This window comes from Ciconia boyciana, chromosome 16, assembly GCF_034638445.1.
Source record: "Ciconia boyciana chromosome 16, ASM3463844v1, whole genome shotgun sequence".
NCBI lineage: Eukaryota > Metazoa > Chordata > Aves > Ciconiiformes > Ciconiidae > Ciconia > Ciconia boyciana.
This window is the reverse complement of record NC_132949.1, coordinates 4,206,815-4,233,722: the sequence shown is the minus strand read 5'-3', so window position 1 is coordinate 4,233,722 and position 26,908 is coordinate 4,206,815. Positions and strand designations below refer to the sequence as shown.

Below are 26,908 nucleotides of genomic sequence, written 5' to 3'. Positions count from 1 at the left end.
GAGCACTGGACAGGGACAGACATACAGACAAGATTCCAAGAACCATCTAGAACCCTTCCGTTAGGAAAGGCTGCATTTTGCAGACAAACATCCGTCAACTCAGGCAGTGTCACTAAGAGCATAATACATGTCAAATTTAGTTCAAACCAAGATTATGTGCTTGAATAGGTGGGCATGGTTCCTACTCCAATGGCAGAGAGTAATGCAATTACTTTAAACATTTAAGTTTAAAACAAAAACAGAAAAAGAGTATGAAATCAACAATTTCTGTATTTTTTTTGTTCTTCACACAAAAGAAGACTACCTGATGTTTGACAGGAAATGTATATTTCACCCATGTAGCCTGCTGCATTGTTTCTTCTTCTTCTTGTTTTCTCTCTTTTTTTTTCACTTTCTCCTTTTCTTCTCTTTCTATTGCTGTCATTCTGCGTAATCTAATACATATAGATTTAAGTACCTTTAAGTACAGGATCTTGTAAGCAAATATAAGAAGTCAAACAACAGCATATACCACCCCTTTGAATAATTTTAAGTATCTGAAGTTAAGAGTATCAGTATCAGGTTATATGTATTACTCGCAATAGGAACACCGCTTTTTTTGGCTATTCCAGTAAGGCAAACACAGCTGCCTGCAACTGTGTCTAACATCAGACACATTTCGTTTCTGCTTCTATGACACAATGAGAGACAAAAGACAGACTCCACTGAACTGAGTGTGTTGAAATTTGCTCTTCTAGTCTCCCAAAATTTTATCACTTTGAGACTGTTGCTCAGATAAAGAAAACAAACTTGCTTTGCAGGAGCAACAACACTATAAAAATCTTGTCATGTATTTTCGGTGTTTCTGGTTGAGAAAGACACTTCAAGTGCTGAATGACTGATTAAATTTAAACATAATTCTTAGAGGCTTAGAGGAACTAGTAATTGTAAAACAAAGTAAAGTTCTCATATTAAAAAAAGATTTTAATGTTTATTTATTTTACCTAGTGTGCCCCAACGATTCCCGCCAGATTGGCAGCATGACAACCGGTTTAATTGCACATTCCAATATAGCCAGCGCTAGTGCAAATTCTCTAGGTTTGCTGCACATCTGAACAGCCTTAATCCAGTTAGACCTAAATTGGAAAAAAGATATAAACCTGAAACATACACATGCACTAATATAGCATGCTATGTTAATAAGATTTAATGATAGGATAAAACCGCCTATATTTTAATATTTTATTCAAATGTGCAATCCTTTTAGCCATCCATCACAAAACACAAACATGTTATCTTACATTTTAATACACTGAAGCATGGTGCTTGGAAATCACTGATTTTAAAAAACAAAGACCATTACTTATTAATACTGTTAGCAAAAATATAAGTAAAACAAGAGAATATATATTTTCATTTATTAATTTACCTGTGGGAAGCCCAGTTAGGGTGAAGGAATGATGCCGGGATATTGTTTTCTAGCTGAATAATAGTTAACCTCAAAGTGGATATGGTAAGAACTTTGGACCCATGTACAGACCCATTCCATTTGAATTCTCCAGCAGGAGTCAGACAGAATTTATGTGAGAGATGTCGTCTCTTGTCATGGTCCTCCCTGTGCTGGTGCTTGTTCAATGCGAATGAATTAGTGGCATACTGATTATGATAAACACGGTACTTCCCCTCTTGCCCTAATTTGAAATAATTGTTGATATTTCCTTTCATCACAACTTCCTTCTTTGTGTTCATTCGGGAGACTTCACCTTGAGAGTTGACCACCAGAACCTTGTGAAAGAAAGAATGATTTTAAAGATTCACATAAGTTTCAAATATTTCTATTTACTTATTTATGATTTAGGCTTCAACTGTCTAGATATAAAATAAGAAAAATACCTTGCATCAGTTTGTAGAAGCAAATAACTGTTTATCTGATATACTAAATATATGTACTTCATCACTGATTGTATATAGACTCAGGATATTCCCAAAGCTCAACTTTAACATTAAAAAACCGCCACCCAGGCTCCTGAGGAAGTCAAACAGGAACTCGTTTTGCTGCTCTGAATTATGCCTATTGAGGGAGACAGCTTTGGGAAAATAGCTTCACTAAACTTAAGTAAGCTTTCTGTGAAACCCCTCCTTGGTAAATCACAGAATTCATGCACGTAGCTAAGCAAACAAATATCTTCGACTTGGAAAAAACGGCATGGATAACATCACTGGTCTAAATTACTCATAACCGAGTTCCAAATTTGACAGGTTTGTGAATAAATATGCTAAATGCTAACTTACGAGGAAAACTAGTTAACAAAAATAACATGAATACATCAAACAATATGCAGACAACTAACTGCAATGAACTCTTAATGTTCAAAACACTTATTTCCTGGAGAAACCAGACTACTTAAAAAAAAAAACAACACAACACCAAACCAACAACAACACAAACCACCAAAAAACCAATAAACAACCTATAGTTGTATATAAACAACCTATACAAAAAATTTATACCAACTAGCAGACATTTGAGAGAGATTTCACTTTTGTCTGCATCAAGCAGGGCTACAATTTTGCAATGACTGTCTTTAAACAACCATACTCTGCCAGTACAGATTTGTTATGAACTGGAAATGTGGCTAATTCAAACAATAATCAAGCATAAACCACTGTGAAGTTGTAGTTTTGGCACACCAGTTCTGAGATATTTGAAGACAGAAGTGGGAGAAAATGCGTATAACTTGTAAGTAGCTTCATAGTAAACAATTCTCTGACTTTTATGACCAGGACATTAAAGGAAAGGAGGTGCACTGGGTCACTGTCATACCACTCCGTAGATAGGAACTAAGACAGCAAAAGCAAAGGAGAGGGAGGGAAAAAACACACCTTCCTGTGATATTACAGTTTCACCATTTGCTAATTTATTATTACTATTATTTTAAGTACCTCCATAGTTTGCCAAAATCACTTTTTTATTTTTAAAAATATTATCAGTTTTCTAAAACAGTTTTCATACTACTTTGAATTTTCCAAGATGTGCACAAACCTCTCTGCCTTCTTTATATAACTTATTTGCTTCATGTGCTGCAGCAGCAACCTGCTGGCTTTTCATCTGGCTCAACTTGCTATCTGGATTTCGTAATCTTGTGAGCATTCGTGTCGAACCTGGCGTGCCTTTTCCTGCGCCTGGAGAATCACTTCTTTCACCATTAGATTTCTCTCCTGCCCAGGAAAAAAAGGCTTTTAAAACAAACGTAAAATTTTGAAGTTTTATATTGATGTATGGGAGTTATAAAGTAAAAAGAAAAGATGCATAAAATGAAAGTTAGAGACACTATTATTACCTATGTCCTCTGAATTCTGGGATCCCCTCTCTGCGTTTTCAGCATCATCAGGTGTCTTAATGGAGTCATTCTGCCCAGAGCCCAACTCACTACCATTGCTGTTTTCAACATCTGAGTGTAGAGGTGCAGCAGATGCACTGCTACTGTTGCTAGGGATCATCTGACCAGTTTCTTCTACAAAAGAACAACTTCATTTTTAGTTTGTCTTTTAAATTGGATCAATACAATTTTTTCTAGTTTTAAATTTTTCATTAAAAAAAAAAATCAGATTAACATCTTTTGCTGGACTGTAGAGAACTACCCATAAAATATTAATTCCCTCCAGAGCATTGTATCCATGAAAGTATTTTTTGTTCTGTTTCAAGCAGTTTCAACTTTTACAGCTCTAAAAACTGAAATTCATACTTGGATGAAATATGAATATATTTTAAATATGATACAATATTTTTTCTATAGATGCACACAGAGAGAACCCTCTATTAAGACTTTGTTTTGCTTTTAGAATGCAGATTTCAAGAAATTTGGTCCTCCTCCTACAGCTTCTATGATTTTATCTCCTTTGATTTTTTTGTGCTTTACCTGTTCCTCAAAGCATATACCTTTCAATTCCCCTCCAGTTTTCCACCGAGTATTTGATTGTCTCTTCTTCAGCACATTAATTCTGAGGAATCCCACAGATTTCAGTTCAGTTGGCACCACTATACCTAAACTCCTCTCTGCAAACTGAAAACATCAGCCTCTTTCTTACAATCTGATGGGTCTAGATGTTGCTTCAAGTTCAGTAAGACAAATGGGTTCTTGGTCCTCAGTTGTCCTTGTTACTGTCCATCTTGACAGCTGTGGACATCATTGCCACCTCACTTGTTGCTAAGGCGTACTGCCCAAGTATGACCTTTCGACTTTTCATCAGTATGACCGAGTATGACCTTATGACCTTTCATCAGTGAATTGCAGCTACCTAGAAATAAATCACTCCACCTTCCCAGTAAGAACAAGCCACCATCCCTCAAAACAATGTCGTCTTGATTTTGTGCAAAAGAGACACAGCTTAGCTGTTCAAAAAATACAAGATTGTTCTGTTTCTAGAATTCTTCCAAATCTTCAGGGATTCTGTTGTTATTAAGAAAGGTGACAGAACAAAACCTCCTTTTTGTGGAATATTCACTCCTAGCAGAAAGAAAATTAGGTAAATATTCTGGGATTCTTAGAAGATCCCTAACCTGAATGCATCTTGATTTCTGTCTTTGCCAAGTAGGTGACCACTACTGTTCAATCCATTTCCCTTTTTACTAAGAGGAAAAATGGAACCATTTGTGGTGCCTGCTGTTTGGAGGAGGAGAGTGGAAGCACCCAAACTAGACTCTTAATAAAACTCATATCCAAATTGTGTTTAACAAGGATGGTGACAGACACATTCTCGTCTAGCTTTGCATTTTACTCTTATTTTCCCCCTCTTTGAAGGTAACTGCCTCACTGATACTGGTTCAGTATTGCTCCCTCCCTCTGAAATGAGTGCCTCAAACTGAAATTTTGTAATAGGAACACAAGTCTCACTATGAATACAGTACATTAGACCTGAGAAAGAACTCTCTCCCCACACACACACTTTCCTACAAAAAAAGACCACAAATTTAAAAATAAGCGAGAAGCTTTGGAAGGAGAAAAGTATCTGTGAAAGTGTAATAAACAAATAACAATAAACATAAGTGAATCTTTAAAATAAAATACAAGCCCATAAATGTGCCTGGAACAACGTTATAGGATATGTATCTTTTCCATTAAACCTCTATACAGTTATTTTAACTTTAAAATGGAATAAAAAATATGAGAACAGGCAAAAATATTTGGTCAAATATTTAAAATGTATGCTTTTTGTCCCATGCACTAGGACATTTTCTGCAGTAAAAAAAGTGTATTATGAGGCTTCCAGATTACAAATTAATCCTAACTTTTGTTTTCTCTTCCTATTAACAAAATTTATTACAAGGTTTGGATGCATTCACATTTGCAAGTTCAAGAACTGCAATCTGTATCTGAATGGATAGAAAGGAGAGAAAGTGTTTACTGACACTTTTTAAAACATAACACACTGAGTATGGCTACATCACAGATTATTTTTAGATTTTTAAGAACTGAAAAGAAAACTCTGATCATTTTTAACAGTAATCAGGTGTTTACAATAACATTTGGTTATGTAGTAAAGCTTGTAATAGAATGTAATTCTAAATGTAATAGAATATCATTCTAAAATAGTATAATGATAATTTATGTTACACATAATCAAGTCCCATTTATTCCTAAATAGAAAGTTTTTTTGTTTGGGTTTTTGTTTGTTTGTTTTGTTAAATTAAACGTGTATATTACTACTTTTGAATCACTGACATGGCAGAACAAAACACATTAAAATACAACAAGAGCCTCTGTGCTTATAATTCTGAAATCCGTTTAAAATTCCTAGCACGACAATTTTAATCTTGACATTTCAGTGCAATGGTTTTCTCACGTGAACGAAAATACTTTGTTAGTAATTTATACAGTAAATGAGAGGTTAAAATAATAAACAAGCCAGCAGCAAATTAGAATTTGAAATAAACTTTGATAGGATGCTAACAATCATTATGGATTGCTATGGAAAAGTAAAATATACAGAAAATAGAACATAAAAAGCTTAGCCATAGTCATCTTTGGGAGGCATGGAAACAAATGCTAATGTCATGGAGGGCCACAAATTTCAAGCACTAGTTGCAAGAAAATTAACTTTGAAATGTTAATGACAACGTAGCAGTAAAGGATGGCACTGCAAGCAAACAGCATGAGTGATATACGCTGTGAATGGTTTTAGTGGACAAACCAGATAGAAAAAATTAACAGATTCCCCAAATTACAGAGGCATTGGTAACAGTGCCTTCTGTACCTGAGAGTTCCTGAGGGAGCTCTGATGCCACCTTCTTCTCTGCCACGTTGTTGCTATCAAGGGTTTCTGACTGACACCCCATTGCGTTCTTCCCTTCAGAGCAACTAGTCTCTCCTGCAGAAGGATTTGTGTTGTTGTCATCAGTGCTTGATGTCACAGAGTTACTTTTATCCCCAACGACTGTTGCCTCTATAGTAAAATGCACAACAAAACTTTAGGGATATTCTTTAGTATGTCTTAGGATGTCATTTGGCATCATCCATAGAAAGCAACTTCAGCAGCTTTGTTTGTCTGTTTGATAACGCTGAAAAACATCAAGCTTTTTCCTTTCCCTCCTTTTTTTTTTTGCCATGAGATGGTATTGTCTCAGAATCAAAGAACAAACTATTTAATTCTGATGAGGAAAACAATGTTAAAAATTATGTAATATTGCTTACTACAAACATGTTGATCACAACCTGTAAGTGTCACCTGTACCTCAAGCCAAGGTATCTACAAGCTAGCTGTATTTAACTTGAGAAGTAGGAAAATGGGTGAAATTACTTAAGAAAAACAATTTAATATACAACCACAAAGAAACTGACAAATATCACCTATTACTTAAAAAATAACTTAGAGAATCATAAAAAAAAGTAAAAATCACATCAACACTTAAAGAAATGTGAAGATCTTAACTAAAGATTCACTTTACTTAAACAAAGTTGTTAAAGCACAGTCATAGTTTCTTTACCTTCTGTTTTCACTTTTTCCACATCTTGCTCAGTGGGTGTTTCCTCAGTTTTATCTTGGTCTCCAGATTCTTCCTTGCCTCTCTCAGCATCTGTCAGGTCATTATCAGCGTCACTTTTGGCCTTTTCTGCTTCATCATCTGCTGTGTTTTTATCTTCCACTATTTCTCCTTTTCTTGCTCTGATAATGTCCAAAATTTCATCTACAATAGAAAGTATTTTGTCATCAATAAACAACAAACCACCACCTACAAAGCCACTGAGCAGAAATAATATGACATAAATACTACTTATTTTCAATGAGACAAAAGATAATGTCCAACTTCTTACCACTTTTCCCTACTTAGAAGAAACAATTCCAAAGATTTAATTATTGATTTCTCAGAGTTATGCATTTACATAGTGATGACTTAAATCCATTTTTAAACCTGAATATCTAATCTTCATGTCTTCCCTAGAACCAAAGTTCAAACCTTCACAGATTTATATTGCTATTTATTGCCCCAAGGTAGATTAATTAAGTTGGTGGGGAACTGCAAAGAAGATATGCATTCTTCTACATGTTTCATAATACTGGAGCAAATATTAGAGCTCTAATATTTTTGCCACTCCAACTCCCATTGGATTGTTAAATGTTTATGAGAAGTTATACACATATACACACACACACATAAACAGTACATCAAGAAACATTTGACAGTTAACACAGCTCCACTCCAACACCTGGAATGATCACAATCCGGCACACTCTAAGCATATCAAGAATCCAAATCATTCAGGACATCCTGGAATACATGATACATAGTCCTACAAGAAGTCAGCACTACATAGCCATGCTGGTACATGCATGATGCTTCTCCATCAACTTCTATAACTTCTTATAATAAAATAAATATAAACCAGTATTTGATTCGAAATGCAACATCTATTCCCATTAAACAAAATATTCTTACCATTTGCTGCAGAAAGGAAAGACTTGTTGTTGCCCCTTGCTTTATTAGTAAGGTCTTCTGTCACATCCATGTGCCGATGAATTTCTTCACGCATTTCTTCCAGAGTTTTGCATAGGTCAGCTTCCCAGTAATCTTTGTCTAGGCATTCAATTAACTCTGCCAGCTGTATCTTTGTGCTATAGTACCAGATTTTCTTATCTTTCTCACTTTCTGAATCTTCCTCTCTGTAAGAGCATTAAAAAAAATATTAATTTTAAAATATCTGGATAAATGACAAAAATTAGTATCAGCCTAGTCTTTGCAGAGAACTATTAAATGCCAATACCTGAATGTGAATAAACAAATCACATGAGGACACACATGTACACCCAGTTTAGTACCAAAATGCTCCTTTCTCACTTCTCTCCCTTTTTTCATCCCCTCAGAAGTTCTCATGACAACTTCCTCAGGAAAGCTTTTCAAGAGTCTCCTTAAAACTGGTTTGTCCAATCCAGCAACAAGGTTTATTCTATTCACTATTACTGTAATCAGTAATCTACTACTAAGTCTCAAACAATTTGCAATGAAAGAGGGTATGGCTCCAGAATCCATAAAGGGTAGTGTTTCTGACTGCATATTCAGGAAATAGCAAAGTTAGGAAATTCAAAGCATAGAATGTGACATTCATAAAATATTTGGTATTAGCATCTCTACGGTATTCATCTGTGAGAGAACCAGTAAGGGACAAAAGAATCATAATACCATCCTTTGAAAAGATCAAGGGATTTCCACATTTTTCATCTAGGGTACTCCCTGACACTACAAGCCTAGACAAAACTACTGGAGGACCACAGTGTCAAAAGCATCTCAGCAGGGCCACCAGACCCAAGCGAGCTCCATAAATATCTCAGGTAACAGGCTCTCCCAGAGTGCTGGAGAGAGTAAGGAGGATGCTGCAAGTGTTTCTGAAGAAGACTACTTGATTTCAGCTTGGCTTGTTAGGTCCTGTTCAGCAGCAGCAGCCAGATTCAGGCTGGCTGTGGGCAGGACCATTCATTTCCGCAACACACCCTAGCATTCCCAATACTGTGAACACCGTATGGGGTGACACAGTGATTTATCAGCCTGGCCTTCACACATGGAAGAGGAGCTAAACTATTGCTACACTTGCACTACTGTAAAAGCATTACAGACCTATGGCTCACTAATAATCCTAAACCAAATTGTCGATTGGAATGGAAAGCTGACTGTAGTTTGAAAGATCTACCCTTGTAAGGTTTGTTGCATGTTCCTCTCTACTGGCTGCCTCCACATGGCTTATACATTACAGATGGTAAAAATTGGCCTCAGGTATTCAGAAAGCCAAACAACCGTACGGCAACTTGATAGTCCTCTGTCTACTATTTTCCACACTGTATATATGAAACAACTGTAATATTTGCAACTCAATCAGAATACTACTAAAATAAGGTGGTTGTGAAGATAATTACTCAAAATTCAACTACTAATTTGTCACAACCACTACTGCAAAACAGACTTTTGGTTTTGATGATAAAACTTGGTGTATTGCAAAGAAATACTATCATTTCTTTCACAAAGGCCTTTGCTCATGAAAAGCAACTAATTCTGCTTTACCCATTTACTCGTCTAGCCTACCAGTAACTTTCCATTAGTTTTAACTGGTTAGCATGATTAAGTTTGACAAGTTTTCTCAGAAAACAGCTCATTTCAGGAAGACTGCCCACATACTGCACATCAAAAAGTAACAGCTGAACACTGACAATCATTTGACTCTATGGAATATTCTATGCCTGTAGACTTCCGTGTTAAATTATTATTTAAACCATATTTCCTCTAAACCAAGAAAGTTATTTACTAACAATAATAGGAATGGCAGCACCTTTATTATTGTTTGTGAACAAAAGCCACAGAAAAGGAAGATAAAGGCAAACACCCAAAAACTAAGATGGAAGGGGAGAGGAGAATGCAAGAATACAGCTTTTTTGCAAGAGGAAAGAAAAAGATGAAACAAAATGCTTAACTGAAAAGGACAGGGAAAGTATGGCTTCTGAATTTCCCCTGGCAAATGTCCAATGGAAGCGGCGAGAGCAAGACACTGGCAGAGCAGCAACTGTAAGGCTGCACTGCTCCTTACAAACACGACTGCAGAATATAATGCTGTTGCTAAGTTTATACTTTAATTATTTCTTATCTCACCAAAAAGGGAATTTTAACCTTTCATTTTGAACCCCTAGCTCATTACATGATTGTTTGCTAGAGAGAGATGCCATTTATACATCATCTTATATGACCTAGATATGCAACAATATGAATGCTTTATATAGTCTCATCATTCCATGAGGTAAAGCTGTGCTAGCACCCATTTGCCAGACAAGCAGCTCAGGCACAGAGGCTTGTAGACCTTGCTTAAATTTCAATGGTGATCATCCAAGTGTTTTCTTCTTTTTCCACTTTCTCCCCCCATTTAGCAAATCTGAAACTGCTACAGCTATGCTAATGCATCCAGAATGCATATGTATGTCACCTGAAAATCCCAAGAAGCATCCGTCTCTTCCTTTCCCATCAGTTCTTCCTATTCTAGTGTTACAAGGTTCCATTGGACTGAAAAGCAATTAGCTGTTATCTTCAATTTCCCTATATAACTCATGAAAAAGCCTTCAGTACCAGTAAAGGTATGCTATATTACAGGCCAGTAAAACCCAGAGGCATGCTGTGAAGAATCAAGACACTAGGCCACAAAGAGAGAGTATTCTGCAGAAGGCACCTAGAGCTAATTAATCTTTCCATGTGTGATTCAAGTCTTACCCATTGAAGGACTGCTCAGATAATATTCTAGAAATGGACAATGAGCTTATCCAAGGGTATTTTATTTCCCTTATACTTCATTTATACAGGGTTTTGAGCACAGAATTTCTCTTGAATTGAAGGCTATCACAACCTTAGTAACAGAAGGTCAGGAATTAGCGTTTTGTCTTGACAAAAGCACAGACAGAAAATGAAAAGGCACATGCTTGCTGTTATGGATGCTTACACGAAACTCATCTTTGGTCAGGCTTCTTTTCAAGATACAGGTGTATGCCTGTGGAAGCCTTGGAGTGCTCATTACCAACTCACTAACAGTCAAAGAACTACCACTGAAAGCATTCTATGCGATCCATTTTGGCAAAGTTCGTTAACATTTAAATTAATAACGAAAAGATTTAAGCTAACTTTCCCTGAACACCTTCTTGCATTGGCTAAAGGGACACTACTTTTAGCCTCTCTGATTTCGTCAAAGGGTATCATAAAAAGAAGATGGCAAGATGCAAGTCTACACAAGAACCAATTCCCAATGTTTTCCTCTGACAAGCCAGACAGTTTTGCCAGCTTGGTGCTGGATAGGTCTACTTAGTCTCCAGGGGACTCAGTTGAGTCACACACATTAAGTGAGGCCAAGCAAGGGAGAAAAGAATCACACGAATCTTTCCTACCTCTTTCAGCCTCCTTCACTACCAGGAACTATTCACTGGCAGGCTTTAGAGGCAAGTTTTAAGACTGATAAAAATGACAACACAGAAGATGCTAGAAACTTTCAAGCAAAGTAATACCAAAGTAGAGACACCCCTTCCTGAATTCTATGCTGATACAATTAGAAACTGAAGAATTCAGTAAATTGTTTAAAGTAATCTTATGCAAATGAAGATCCAAAACCTTTTTAATTAATTGGAGAAAATAGAGAAGGACCCACTAAGAACAGCATAACAAATCTTGCAGAAAAAAAGCTGAAACTGTTTTTGACAATCGAGTAAGATACATATAACTCAGGAATAACTATTTGTGTCTTATTTCTGCTATCAAAATGAAAGCCAAACAATGTTTCATTATCTTCTTTCCTAGACATTTGACAAATCCAATGCATCACAGTATTTCTAGAAAGATAACTTGTTAAAACACTGCAGCAATTTACTAGGAGAAGGCAAGTCCTAAATTTCCTGACTTGTTAACTTGCAGAAATAACTTTCACAAGCAAAACAAATGCAACTGACCCAGAGACACGATCCTAAATTTGTTAACAGCTTGAAACAAAAACTCAGGAATTAATTTTCTCTTGCCTTTTTTTTTTTTTTTAAATCTTGTTAATATTTGCTCATGGGGATGTATGAGAGGAGATCTCCTCAGTGTCCACTTTTCCACCTTTGTAAAACAGAAGAGGTGGAAAAAAGAAATAAAACCACAATGATGGGCTTAAACAAGGCTTATTACCCTTAGCAAGTGATGAGCGTGGAAATAAAAGATGAGCGAACAACAACAACAAGTCTACAAAACCCTTTAAAAGATGCGAAAACCAGTGGTATGATGGATTTATAACATTTATAAGGGGAGAAGGGAGAAGAATTAAAAAGCCCTTAAAGCCCCTTTGGAAGAAAAAAAAAAAAAAAGGCAAGAATTTAGGATTTCGGTTCTCTCATGCCCCTGGGCAAGATTTCAATCAGTGTTTGTGCAGATTATTTTTAGATCTGTTAGTTTCCTCTGATGTATTTGATCACATGGCATTGGTGAACACACTCTATTCATTTTAATAAAGTTGATATAATAATATAATTTCACGAATCTCATGTTTTAGCATTTGGCATTTATCCTTTAAGTTATCCTTCAGTTATCCAAGATATTAGGTGTGGTTTGATCTTGTTCAGTGTATATATGTGAAATTATTGGTTTTGCAATACCAGGGAATTTAGCTATGTAGTAAATACTTTTGTCCCCTTATGAAGTGGCTTTAGCATGAAGTTTTAAGGCACATTATGCACAAATTTAGTTATGCCAAAGTTCTATGAAAAGTCTAGTGGAATTGGTTGATTATGTATGTACCACACTGCACTGTTACAGAGTACTACTGCTGCAGATCTACCAGAACAACTGCCTATCTGTTTTTTCTTCTGATTCCATCAGGAGAATTTGAAAAATTTTTAATCCCAACCACATACTTCAGAAAGAACTTGTTTTGGAAGCATGCACAGGTACATTTACTCTAGCAGAAGGCATGATATCCAATGGCAACAGGAAGGATAGGAACTAGCAGGGAAAGAATCTTTCAACCTAGATGATCCACGCGAGAATACGAAAGAAAGTCAGGAAACAATTAATGGATGAACTGCATTTGTAAACATAAAAATACTTTTCTGTTTACGCTTTGAAATATTTTAATCACTAACAAAAACCCAGTAAAACGGAAAATGCAATAAAAATTTTCCTTTTGCTGTATTGTTTACAGTTCTCATCTGTTTTGATTTGAAATGGAATACTGATCTATTTTCTCTTCAAATAAATCCCAATTAGGGTACAAAACTTACATCCATAAAACCTGATTTATGATTTCTGAAAAAAAAAAAAAAAAAAAATTTGCCCACTGAACTCCTACAGGAATGCAAAATCATTAAAAACAAAATTCAATAAATTTAACCTTTGAAGATAATTTTTACTGCACTAGAAAAGACACTACCAATGTACTAGAGAACAAGAACTTTACATGTGTAGATTTCAAAGGATCAAGAAGCACCTGCATGATTTATTTCAGTTTAAAAAATGTTGAAGTACTGCCTGTATCAAAACCTTCTGAACATGAAATATTCCAATTGGAATTGGGGAAAAAACATTGTTTCATAGATCAAGTTTAGTAAAAAATAATTACCAACCTGCCTACATATTGGCAGGGAAAAAAGCCTGCCTTTTTATCTTAAAGTGAGCGATAAGAGTAGAGTGAGCGACTGTCTGGACTTTTTAATGTTAATTCCCAGACCTTTAATGGCAAGCAGAATATAATCATTCTGCCAGTACAGTACAGCAGTGAGACAAACCCATCTTTAGAACAACCTTTTCCTCAAGAGTTTGAACGGAAAGATACAAAAACCATGCACAGAGAAGACTAAGTTGTTAAAGCACAGGTAACTAGAACAAAAAGAGTATCAGTTACACGTCCTTCACAACCAGGCTTTTTGTGAAAATCAAACTTTCAAGTCATTTTCTGGAAACAGAAGGTAGAAAATTATGTATGAGGCAAGTGAGGGATATCAGCTTCAGGCTGACCATCACATCCTGCTGAACCATCTGAATGATATACCACACACTGTAGAGCACGTGATTGAGTATAAACATAGAGTATAAAAAAAGAAGGTAGGAGTATAAAAGATTCGCTGTATCTTTTAAAAGACTACTTGACACTACTGTGGCATTTATAACCCAGAGAAACTAAAAATAATCAAACATGGACTCTTTTTTTAAAAGTGTGAAAGAAGAACACAGGAAACAAAGAGCAGTGATAATTAATACTTAAAGCATCAGCTAACAATACATTAGAGAAAGAGCACTATATTTTAAAGGCCTAAAATGAGTCCTTAGAAGTGTCTTGTTTGCAAGATGTAACGCCATCAACAGTCTTCACAATCCCTTTTAAAGACACTGGCTAATATCTTAACATTCACTGTAATCTGTTTTGTATGAAGTTCTTCAACGTATCCAGCTGTGGCTTATTTTCTCCATAATACTGAATGGAAAATCAAGAAATCTAGTAAAATCCCTTTATTTTTCCTAAATTAACAATACCATTGATTTCACTTAAATACTATTTCTCCTCCATTATGAGAACAATTACATAAGAACAGTCTTTTATAAGAAAAAATTATTTAGCTATTTTCCTGTGAAAAACATAGAAGTATTTGTATAATTTCAGATTCAACTTTTCAGGTAAAAAAACAGGGCACAATGCCCTCACTAACAAGGGTTTGATTATTATTAATGTTTTGAGATACGCTAGTATCTCAAGACCAACCAGTAACAGGAAATTGCATTACACATACAAAATAGATCACTTGAAGACAGGCTTTTCTTGCTATTTTGACTTTGTTTACACCTATAAGTGTTCACATACAGCATTTTCTGCATTTCTAGTTAATAGATACGGTGAATACCTTCAAGTGCCTCTGAAAATCTTACCTTCAAAGGCAGACCATCAAACCAGTACCAGTATCTAACCACCAAATGCTAAGCAGGTGAAAGTATACCAGAACTAGTGTCCTATACACCATGTGATCACAAAGAACGTTAAACGACTTTTCAGTAGCTTTTACAAGAAACTGAGGAGTTCTCATTAAAATTCCCTTTCTGTTCCTCATGTTTATCTGTTTTAGGCACATTAAAATTAAGCCAGAGGCCCTGACTTTTTTCCCTTTTTAATATAGATTATGAGAATATTTATTTTGAAGAAAATTGATGGATTAATGACATGGTCTTTAGAAATCTACTTACAAAACAGTAAGCAATGGTCTTACCTAAAGAAAGAACAATTTTAAGATGGCAACAGCAACTTACAGGTTATAGTAGAAATATATTCAATACACTATTATTGTTCAGAAAATACTAAATGATTACTTACATAATGATTCTTCTGTTCAGGAACCAGTATTTTCGTCTATGCCTGTCATATCCAATAGGTTCATGTCGAATATATGGTTTATTTTTTTGGATTTCAGCAACACAGTCAGTTACTCCAGGCACCTTATGTGCTACGCAGACCTCACACTGCCATTCATCTTCTGGTACCTCTTCAAGAGGTGGTTTCACGCACTCCAAATGGTACACGGCTGAACAAGTTTCACAGCAAAGCAAATCCCCAAGTTTGTGACAAACCCTACAGTGATCATCATACTGAATAACACCTTCTGACATTAACTCTTCACGTGCAATGTTTGTTGTAAGAAACTGATCCACTAAGAACTGCAGAACTTTGATTTTATTGTCTACTGGTCCATAAGGATAGTCCTCTGTCTCTTGGTAAGGAAGAACATGATGGTATTCCTTGTCACTCTCACAATATACCCGCAGAACCTCTGGCCACGTCATTCCATCTATGAAATACAAAGTGGAATTAACGCTATCTTTGAGGTCAGCAGGTCCAAAGGTAGTATTTGAAGTGTCTTCTTCACGTAAAACTGCTTTTAAAAGCACTATATGCATCTCTGCCATAAGTGTGCACTGCTCTTGACTTACCAGAGCAGCACAGAAGTCCTCAAAACGAAAAGGAGAGAGGCGTAAAACAGTGCCAAAGTTCCTTAGTACCTCATAGATGGCAATAACATTCATTATATGCTCACTAGGCACCATTAAGTCCTCTGAGGATTTAGGAAACTCCAAGGGTGGGATATCTTTTTCTTCCAATATTGGAGAACGAGGACGATGCACTCTTTGTCTTCTCCTACCTGGAATAAAACACAACAGTAAGAATCTTGCCATTCATAGGTCAACATGTTTAAACATCTATCATCAATGACTGTGTCAAACTTTCTAAACTATTGCAAATTAAGAATTTGCATCTTCAGTTACATAAATAATTCAACTAATAATCTTATACTTTAATTAACAGTATGACAATAAAATACACACAATATCTGAAGTTTTGCTTTAGACACTTAGAGCAGTTGCATTTCCCATATAATATACATCTATTGAATCTTTAAAATGACATCTAGAATTTTAATTGTTTAAATTAGTTTAAAAGAAAGACATTTCCCTCAGCCAAAATATTAATTTAGAAATTTTTCTCATTTTTATTCAGCATGATTAGTTTATCATTTCTTCTTGGAATTTTAACTTTAAACTTGAAGAATCGAGCTTCAAACAACAGATATTTTGTATTAAAATATTGCAAGCTATTCTCCTATCCAGCAATAGTATACAGGAAACATCATTTCCAGCAGATGTCTTAGGACATCTATTTCAGCCAAATTAAAATACAAAAGAGAACCTAAATCACTTTGTCCACTGCTTTCTAACTAGAATATTCCTCCTGGATACCTATAAGCCAGAAACAAAAGTTAAATGTGAAGTTTTATGAAAATGCTTCAGGAACTCCCAATTCAAAAAAGAAAAAAAAACCAAAAACCCAGACACACAAAAAAACAAACCCCAAAACTCTCCACAACCAAACCACTCCCATGCTTCAATAAAACAGGACAGAAAACCACAGAATGAGAATGAGGCAGAATTATGGAAGGACAAAGCCTGACAGTAAAAGCTAATCTGAAGAGCTTTTTCACTACCTAAAAGAAAAGTCATTGAGCATAATTAATTCAGTCTCAGATGCTAATTCAGATGAGATGCTACACTTTCTTCCCTTTAATTCCACTATCCTTGATGCCAAGCAGAAGGAAAAACAAAAGAGGAAAGTTTCTGCACATGGCACTACTAGACAGATGAAATATTTCGATCTTCTATCAAAATAACGAAAAAGTATCCAGCTACATGCAACTATTTTGCAGCTATCAGTTAAAGTATTAAGATGCACTCTTTAAACCTACTTCCTTTAAAAAAAAATTAATCAAGTTTAGACAATCTCATAAACTACTCGTAAAACCATCATCTTGGTTTAAAACCAAGAACTGAGATGAAAACTGTTTTTAGGTCCTCTGGGGTAAGTGTACTAAGATTCTGGTCAACAACTAAATTTCATAATTATCAATTCTACACAGAGAGGTCATTGGCAGGATTCATTTTATTCACGGAGAAAATCCAAAGGAAAAATGAAGCTGTCCATAACATCAATTTCATACGCACACTTTAATAAAAAGTGACATATATTATGCATTGCATGATCTGAGACTGAGGAGTGACACAGTTTAAATTCTGGAATTTTAAACTTCACATTAATAATTTCTCAATCAAATTCTGTGAATAACAGGACCCCCCCCCCCCCCAATTGGTTAAAAAATTAAGAGATAAAGTAAGTTCCAGTCATCTTGGATGTTACCATTAAGAGGAAATGGTTCTCTGTGGCATTTGTTCAACCCTCCCTACTCCCTCCAATACTCCCATAAGTACAGGAAATAAGTCTAAGGGGGAGTGGGGGGGAAGAGACCTGCTAAGGCAGGCAGATGCCCAAAGATAGATTCTGCTGAATCTGAAAACACCATCACTAAAATTTCAAAAACACATTGAAAAGGAAAAAAAAAGTTACTGAAAAGAAAAGCTACCTTTAAGAAACATCTTGATGCATAATAGACAGTTTGCCAAACGATTCCAGAAGAAAAATAAATCAATCATTGAGCTAGTATGGCAAGATGACACCAGATACATCTCTCCCTCTCAAACTTTAAAGAACAAAATCTTATGCAACAAATTAGACACTCTGAAACAATATAGAAGATGAACTGCCAGATGTTTCCATTACAGAAGTAACGGGTCAACATCATCTGCGTATAAAAATAAATTTCCAAGTTTAGTTAAGTTTGAGTTCTGACTGTGGAAAATGAAAGAATGCTTGTATGACTGTCTTCCAATATGCTTCTGCACAAATCAGTGGAAAATGTTTAATCATGGCAAACACACAAAAAACCAGGAGTTTCACAGCCAGGCACAAAGCAAGCATTCTTACAGCAAGAAATATCTAGATTAAACTCAACTTTTCTATCATCATGATCCAAAATCATATATGCATAAACCAGAGTTGGTTTAATTAAAAGACCCCAAAGGAAACCACACATACATGCACACTCATAGATTGAATGACTTCAGGGTCCTGAAGCTTCCTTCAATATTGCAGGACAGTGTTAGGACCAGTCCTAGTAGGTGGTCATGCAAGACAACAACGCAGAACAGATATTCTGAAATCTCTAATGGTCCTCACAGAGTCCAGATAACACAAAAAGCTGGCAGAGCTATAAACTAGGATTCTTTTCAGTGTTTGCAATTGTAGCAGAAAAACATGTCTGTCACACAGTAAAGCCATAAAAGAAACATCCCTTCAAGAAAGCAAGCAGCAAGAATGACAACCCTGGTTTACCTAAATTAATCAGAAGTGACAAACCCCCGGTAATTTCAGGCAAAGATAAACTAGAATGAAGGAACACTGCTGAAAGCAGCAGAGACTCCTTATTTCCTCTCATTTGTTGAGATTTTCTACTCTGAGGACAAAATTATAACTGTCCTATGCATTATTTTTATCCTTCATTGAAAAAAAAAAAAAAAGACTCCTCATGCACCATCTTTGTTGATGTCTCTTGAGATAAACACTGGTATATTTGTTACATCGAACTAACAGGAGAAGCAAAAAAAAAAGAACCTTAAAACATGGCATTCCTATTATTTTCTGAAAAAGTTAAAAAACTTCTCTAATACTTCCCCTTAAAAAGGAAGCATATTGGTACAATTAGAGGTCTAGAATAAATGTTATCAGGACACAAAGTATGTCACAACACTGTAATTAAGAATTCTACTTTGGTGCAAGTACAATGTAACCGTGTGGTTGCATTATTCACACCACACGTCATCTTCTATTTAAATCAATTTACATATTTTCATGTCTGCTTTGGTATAAAGCACAGAAATGACAAAAGTAATTGTAAAACTAATAGTTTAGACAATAAGGAAAAACATATCGCATTATAAAATGCATGCTTCATTTGTCTACTACTTTGTGTTATGGCTTACGGTATGCAGCACAGTTACTATATCCTACCACTCAACACTCCCAATCCATACTGTAAATCACACACCACATCTCAGGAGCTCAAATAATTTTTCTCTTTGGACACTGAACTGCTTTGAACAATTCTGCACTGCATGTAATTTGGTTTCCAGAGCTAAAAAAGGGAAGTATTCAAAGATGCAGAATATTTTAGAAAGAAATGGTAGCCAGACGTATTTTTCTTGAATGGCTTGGTGGCATAGTATTTCAAATCTTTCTACGTTGGGGTTTTTTTCCCTTTCCAATTTCACTTTCAATTTGTGATTGATATTTGCTGTACCTGCCTTGAATAGAACTTGAAGTCTAGAACTTTCAAGAACCACAAGTGTGATTTGGAAATTCAGACATTCCAATTTGTGCTTAAACATATTTTTGATGGATAAACTGCAATCTCAAGAAACACTCCAGATACCTTTAAAAAACAAACAAACAAAAAAAACCCCAAACAGTCTAATCTCCAGTGAAAAAGACGGACATTCTCTGCCAAAGTGCTCATAAATCTTGAAGCATTCTAAGTGGCTGTTGAACTTCAATAAAAAGTGTAGGCCAATTAAATACGATATAATGATGTCGAAGTGCTATAGTCTCTGTTTTGAGCCGAAATTATTTGCATTCTACTGGTTGGGTGGACAATCCCCTCCCTTGCCACTAGCTCAAGCAGCTGAAGAAAGGCAGTTTTGAACTCCAAATAAGGACTCTAGGCTTGTTTGCAATTTGATAACAACAATTTCTTCATTGCTAATTATCTGCAGTGTTCTGACATCCCATACAGCTCACACTACTTAGAAACAGTTTCAACTTCTGTGAAGATTTTTGAAGATCACAGTTCATGTTTACCCAACTGTTCTTCATATACTCAAACCCCCCTTCCCCCAGTTTCGAAAAAAGTTTTCCTACAATAAAAATATTCAACTTTTCAAGCTCTTCACTTTCAAGGAAAATCTCTTTTCCACAAGGCAAATTGTGCAATGCTTGAAGTTGACATTCACTGGCAGACAAAAAAACCCAAACCAACCAAACAAAAAAACTTGGGTCTCTTCCAACATTTTCTATGTTCAAATTATCTTATTTTACTTTTAATTATTTTAGAGATTCTAGGATTTGACACCTTTTTTTTTTTTTACTTGTCATCATTCAACACTGATTTTGCCCTCCACAGGGAATTCTGAGTACTATCTGTGAGAAAAAGTGTTAACTGAAATGTAATTAAATTGATTTAAAAATAATCAATGTAATGACCTCAATTTAAATATTTAAGAGAGAAGCACAAGCTTGTGTAGACTATACAATTGATGATTACACAATAACATACATTTATTTTGATTTGGAACACTACATATGCACATTATATCAATATGTATTTAAAATAATATATGGAAGTGAAATAGTATAAAAAATTCAGTGCAATGACCACATTGAGCAGTCAACAGAATTACACTGTTGCTCTCTTTTCTTAATTTTGTATTACTACATCACCTACTGCCATTAGTATTTTTCAATTTATCCTGGTATAGTTTAAATAACTTTGGATAAATCATTTTTATGATTTGCCCTGAATAATTTCCCATTTGTGGAAATCTCGTAGCAGCAGGTTTTTTGTTTTAAATAGAAAATGCAATATGTACTACTTTGGCTAAACAAAAAACATCAAGAGGATTCCAGAGCAGGTGTACTAGCAGAAGTTACTTTTCCTTTAAGCACCACCACCACCTGACTGACTAGACTTTAAACTGAATCTAGATGTATCTACTCTCAATTAAAGAAAGTCAATTTACTCACGCTGAAGTTTCCCAATATGGACTCAAGCTTTATTATGCGTAAATGGTATACTTCTAAGATCATTTCTGCATATTAACCAAATCCCTGAATCAAATTCCACCTTCAAGTTTGAGCCAGTACATAGAGAGAAAATGTCCACTTCTACGCCATTCAAATTCCACAGCTTTATTTGGAAGGATAAATTGATCTGTCAATAGCCTCCTGCTGCCACGACTGGACTATTTACAGGATCCAGATCATCTTGTGTGTCTCAGCATTATACTTCTATCTAGCATACGCTTCTTTTAAATCACATTCCTTCACTAGTTGTCTCCAAAAGTGATGAAGTAGTCTGCAATGGTTGCCTCTCCCTATTTTGAATTCTCTAGTTGAAGAGCTGCCTGTAATTAAGATTAAAGAGTAAACAATTTTATTCACATGGCACATTTAATTATAGATATTGATAATTATAGTCTACACTTACCATAATCTATTAAAATAATTTATATTACAAATATTTAAGCAAAACACACTAATGATATTTGAAATAAAATGAAGTTACTGAAGTAAAGTAACAGGCTGAGCACCCAAAACCAGAATTTACTGAAGCACTTAAAAGACCAAACCCTTGCTTTTTTTTTTTTTTTTAAATTTCCATCTATTCAACCTATTTGGTTCAAATGGTGACCTTTTCAAAATTTAGAAATGAAGTGGGGTTTAAAAGGACCAAAAAGCTTGTCTCCATTTTCATTCACAGACTGAAAGAAGACAAGGGAAAGTCACATCTATTCTTTAACTCTTTACCACAGGAGGATATAGAACCTAAAATACTTTAATAATCTTTAACCTATCTTCTGGTTTATGTGGGCACTTTTAAAACAGAGTATTTGAATGAACTATTTACATCAGTGTCCAGAATACAGAAAGGTTGTACCATGACTAAATATGACCTTCATGCTCTTTATGCTTTAGTTGTATTCCAATGACTATATGCATGTAGCCTAACAAAATTCACAGTTTTGCCTTGTCTCACTTATGTTATGTATTCCTTCCCTCCAGATGTACACTACCAGTAAACACAGCCTTTCAGCCCAACATATTTCAAGTAATGGACTGGTGAATGGAGGTGCTACATAACAAATATTCTGCCAGAACCACTGTCTTGTTTAAACAGGGAGAGTAGTAGCTGCACTGGTATGACCTAAAAAATAACACTGGTTCCAGCATTTCTTGATTAGAAAGCTCACAACTGGTCTTGTTTCTCTTCTCTAAAAACTTTCCCTTCCTTGTAATTTCTCAGCACTTGGGCACCAAGACTCTGGCTTAGAGTTCCTGTTCACAGTTGCAGTGGAGAGGATAAACTTGATAGAGAAGAGGGGAGAGAAAAGACAGACCAATGAGTTTCAGATACTTCAGTAACCTGCCACGGGGAGGGGGGGGAATAGAACAACACCCCCCCCACACCCCCCTGGCACATTCCACAAAATTGACCCCAGCAAGTGAAAAGACTTTCAATTTGCTCCCAGTAAGCAATTAATTTTTGGCTTCAAGTTCCACAAGACAAGTCAAGCTACACTACTCTTACATAAAAGTCCATCTTCAGTGAAATAGAACTGGGTTGGTTTTGTCTTCCAGATCATGAGTCACTACAGAAACTTCTCAACATAAAGACCAATTGGCAGTTATATGATGTCCTGGAAGCACGAGTACTCCGTAGAGAAGATGCCCTCTCCTACGTTTTCCTTCCTCCTGAAAATTTTGGCTTTTGACTACCCTCCTAAACTCACTAAGACTATCCTATTTTTGTTTGGTTTTAATAAACATACAAGCATCAGACATTTGCTGTCCCCTATTACTACTTTGCACCAGGCAAGTTTCAAATGAGAATGTACAGCAACACACAAGTTCTTGTTAGGTATCACTGGTAAAACTGAAAACAGTTGATGAAAATTTGTCTTTTTTTTCCACAGCAAAATGCATAAACTGGATATAGCTACATGTTTGTCACAGCAATATGCAAACTGGTTCCTTAATTAAAAGTCAGCCTCTTAGGAGAGCACTTGCTCAGCTTACACCAAAGAAGAAAAAGCAGTAAAATGAACCAGTTTAACATAAAATAAGAATGTATTATGAAAAGCAGTTACCAAAATAGAAAAATGTAAATATTTTTCTTGGGATGGGCCAAAATTAAAGGCTTTAACTTACACAAAACACTTTTTTCCCTTTTAAAAATACCAACATGACAATCAACATGTTTCTAATATTCACAAGTCAAATAATCTCTTCCAGAAAATTTTCTGAGAGAGTAAGATGCATTTGTAACTACTTGTAAGTGCAGCTCCAATTTGAATATTGCTCTGCAACAATCGTACCTAACTCAAATTTATTTGTTTTGCCTGGAAAAAGAAAAAAAAAATACCAACCACAAACCAGATTAAACTTAAAATCTCAACTGACATTAAAAATGAGACATTTCAAGCACCACAAAAGCTTTGGAAGTTGAAGCACAAATGAAAAAATAACCAGTTACTAGACTAGATCCTGAGAGCACTCATATCGCAGAAATTCCCAACATGTGCTCCTAAGTCAAGTCTGACTACTGCCTTACGTTGTACAAAACTAAGTCTTTATGTTCTTTAAAAACAAACTTTAAAACTTTTGGCTCTTTATTTTTTCAGTTTGTACATCCATTAGTAGTACACTTCTAAATCAAACCAGAGTTCTCTACTGATTTTACATTAAGAATTTAATTTCTCAACATTATGGCCATCAGCACACTCTCAGTAGGAGCCAGGAATACAACCCCCCTATATTCTAAGGCATCATTTTAATATTTGGATAACTAATGCAAGACAAGTAGCAGATGAGATCCCACACTGTCATTCTGAGAAGTACTCAGAGTCACAGTTCTTTTGTGCCTAGAACCCAGGGAAAAAAAAGAAAAAAGTAGCACTAACATAATGATTTTCAGGGACATCCTGACAGACAATTTCTTAGTTGGGACACACTCGGGATAAGTTGTAACTAATTTCAGAACTTAGTGAGCCCTGAGAGCTGGCCCCAATCTACTAAAATCCACATTTATTCACCTTACACCAGTTCTATGCAATACAATGGTCAGCTATGGCATTTTACTGCAGACCTACAAAAAAGTTTGCGCAATAAACTCATCTGTAGTACATCAACTTATTCCACCTTTTACAACATACATACTTTGATAATGGTACTGTATTTGCTACACAAAGCTTCTTAGAAACATGACTGAAGTGACAAACGCTCTCTTCAGATAAACTGCAAATTTGCATGTCAATACAAGAGAATCGGCCACAGATTTACTTGTTTGGCCTTCTACACAATTTCTTTCCTAGGACTCATCTTCTACATTTTTTCATGACTGGCATGATGAACTGTGATAGTTCCTCTAGAGTACAAATCAAAGTTCAGGTTACTACACGGTAAAATAAGAGCACGCCAGATTTAATTTAGAGTAAGATGTTTGGGAAGCTGGTAAATCTTCTCGCATGAGAGACAAAAGAGGCTGCATATCTTACTGTCATATCTCAATGTCTCCACTTAAATAATTCTTCAAGAGCATGAAAACGTGTTAAGATATAAAATTACTACAGACACACAAAATGCAGCATCTTGTTTCCAGTTAAGTTCTTTCACTCTGAAGATAAAAGCACACTGGTGAAGTAACTGGTTAACAGAAGTGATGGTCAACCACTGTAAGTGATCAGACTAGCAAAATCAATCTAAAAATTTAATGTATTTTAAGATAAATCTTTTGGCTCCTCACAACTCCACTGTTGTGCATTTGCTTCTTAGATAGACTGATTATTATCTCAGCCAAAATCTAGATACATAGCTCTTCCTAAAGCTAGTTTTCCAAGTTTTTGACAAAGAAAATCAAGAAACAGAAAAAATGAAGGACTTCTAGGCATCTTGATTAAATCCTTCTTTTAAAATTCTGCAACATATGGAAAATACTTGATATCTATAATGCAATTGTGACAAGCCTAAAGTAGAACTTACAGTGGACAAGTAATGGCACAAATGTTTAGCGATACAAGATATATGGGATACCTATCCTAAGAGTGCATCTGCCTTCTGGGGATACAAAGGGATAAGAGAGAAGGGACATTACACAAACACACAAGATCTCTTTACCAAAAGTCCATCCAGCAGAAGAAAAAGCAATTATAAATGTCATGCATTCACACAATAAGCTTTTACTGTACCATTATTAAGTGTTATATCAAAGGCATTTTATCATTCCTAAGATTTTGCTTCTTTAAATACTTTAATAATAATACAGTAAAAAAGTACTCCTACAGCCAAGTTCAAGATATATCATAAAGTCCCCAGCAGAGCACAAAAATTGAGCCTTTCTTGGCTAGAGACATTGCACTGTGATCTTTTAATTCATTGCTCAATGTCAGTTTGAAAAAACTGTAAAAAGTCTGTCACCCATTTAAGTGGGATGTGATTTACGTGTAAAATCTTGGTTGGTAGGAGAGTTTGACTGGGATTGCAATTTTTCAATACCCTGCTCTCAAAAAATAAACTCTTCAGCCCCTAAGACTACATCCTGAAAGTGGCAGTAATTCAGGCTGCACATGATTGAGGGAAGATAAGTAGAGAACGATCGTTCATCATCTCTCCTAGTAGAAAAAACCCAGTGGGCACCCCACGATCTGTCAGGGGCCAGTTTAAAACAATGGAGGAGACACTCCTTCAAGCCCTCCAGTTAACCACAGGAACTCTGTCACTGTATATTACAATTTGTCTGGTTTGAAGACAAATATATGAAAGAAAAAAAAACGTATCTAAACATAGCTAAAGACCAATTCTGGCTCAGCATGCACCTGAGTCAAAGAGCACCATAGCTCATGAAGGAACTCTGAAGACATATCACCATATGCTTGCCCTAGTCTTAACACTCTTCTCTGCACTGGCCACTGTCAGATAAAGAGATACTGAGGTTAGGTGAGTCTTTTCCTTGCCTATTAATGCTGTTCTAACGTCAAGTATCTCTTCCTGGATGATGATAAAACTAAGGTTTCAATTAGTGCCACCACTGTGTAGCAGTGCTCACAACATAGATATTTGTTCTGCAGAAACAAGACACAGACTGAGCTGATCGAATGAAAAGTTTGTACTTTCTTTGCAAAAGGGCAACAGCATGTCTGGGAGAGAGGGAAGGAAGCAGGGAGGGAGGCCTTTAGGCAAATACTGAACTAATGAGAACTGCCAGTAAATTGCCAAAATAACAACATAAATGTTTTAACTATCAAACACTCAGTATGGAAAAAGAAAAAGCATGTAAGGATGAAAATGCTTACACTTAAACTTATCTTTAAAAAGTTAACTGAAATTACCCTGACCAAGTGAGAAATAAACATATAAATTATCAAAATGGTTTCTGATACACCTAAATACCACATAAAACCTGTCTACGCTTGCACAACAATGCACACAGAGGTATCTTGTTATTTGCCAAAACACTTAAGTACATTTCAAAAATTGAATACACCCATACTCTGTAGAACTCATTTTAAACCTGGATGCTCATGTAAAAAAGTATTTTCCCGACCTAGCCAATTAAAATAATAAAAATATTCTTTCCCTGACAAAAGTACCCCCCCCAAAAGTAATAAAAATTAAAGTTACCACAACTAAGCAGAAAATGAAGAGTTAAAAGTCAAGAGAATACTTTAGCTTTTTTCTTCTGTGAAGCC

The 26,908-nt window shown here is 35.5% G+C and overlaps 1 protein-coding gene across 16 annotated transcripts in view; it reads right to left on the bottom strand.

Moving 5' to 3' along the window:
* BPTF (bromodomain PHD finger transcription factor) overlaps nt 1-26,908 on the bottom strand; it is a 59,026-nt gene that overhangs the window by 29,714 nt on the left and 2,404 nt on the right. For 11 of the 16 annotated variants that reach the window (XM_072881644.1, XM_072881648.1, XM_072881641.1 and 8 more), the window contains 9 exons: nt 15,324-16,146; nt 7,916-8,139; nt 6,965-7,165; nt 6,235-6,423; nt 3,321-3,494; nt 3,023-3,216; nt 1,409-1,764; nt 984-1,115; nt 305-434 (listed from right to left, as the gene is read on the bottom strand). In XM_072881644.1, the coding sequence (XP_072737745.1) occupies nt 305-434; nt 984-1,115; nt 1,409-1,764; nt 3,023-3,216; nt 3,321-3,494; nt 6,235-6,423; nt 6,965-7,165; nt 7,916-8,139; nt 15,324-16,146 (2,423 nt within the window). Of the gene's footprint in view, nt 1-304; nt 435-983; nt 1,116-1,408; nt 1,765-3,022; nt 3,217-3,320; nt 3,495-6,234; nt 6,424-6,964; nt 7,166-7,915; nt 8,140-15,323; nt 16,147-26,908 lie in introns of those variants that run through there. The other 5 variants (XM_072881643.1, XM_072881647.1, XM_072881657.1 and 2 more) reach the window with 4 other exon arrangements.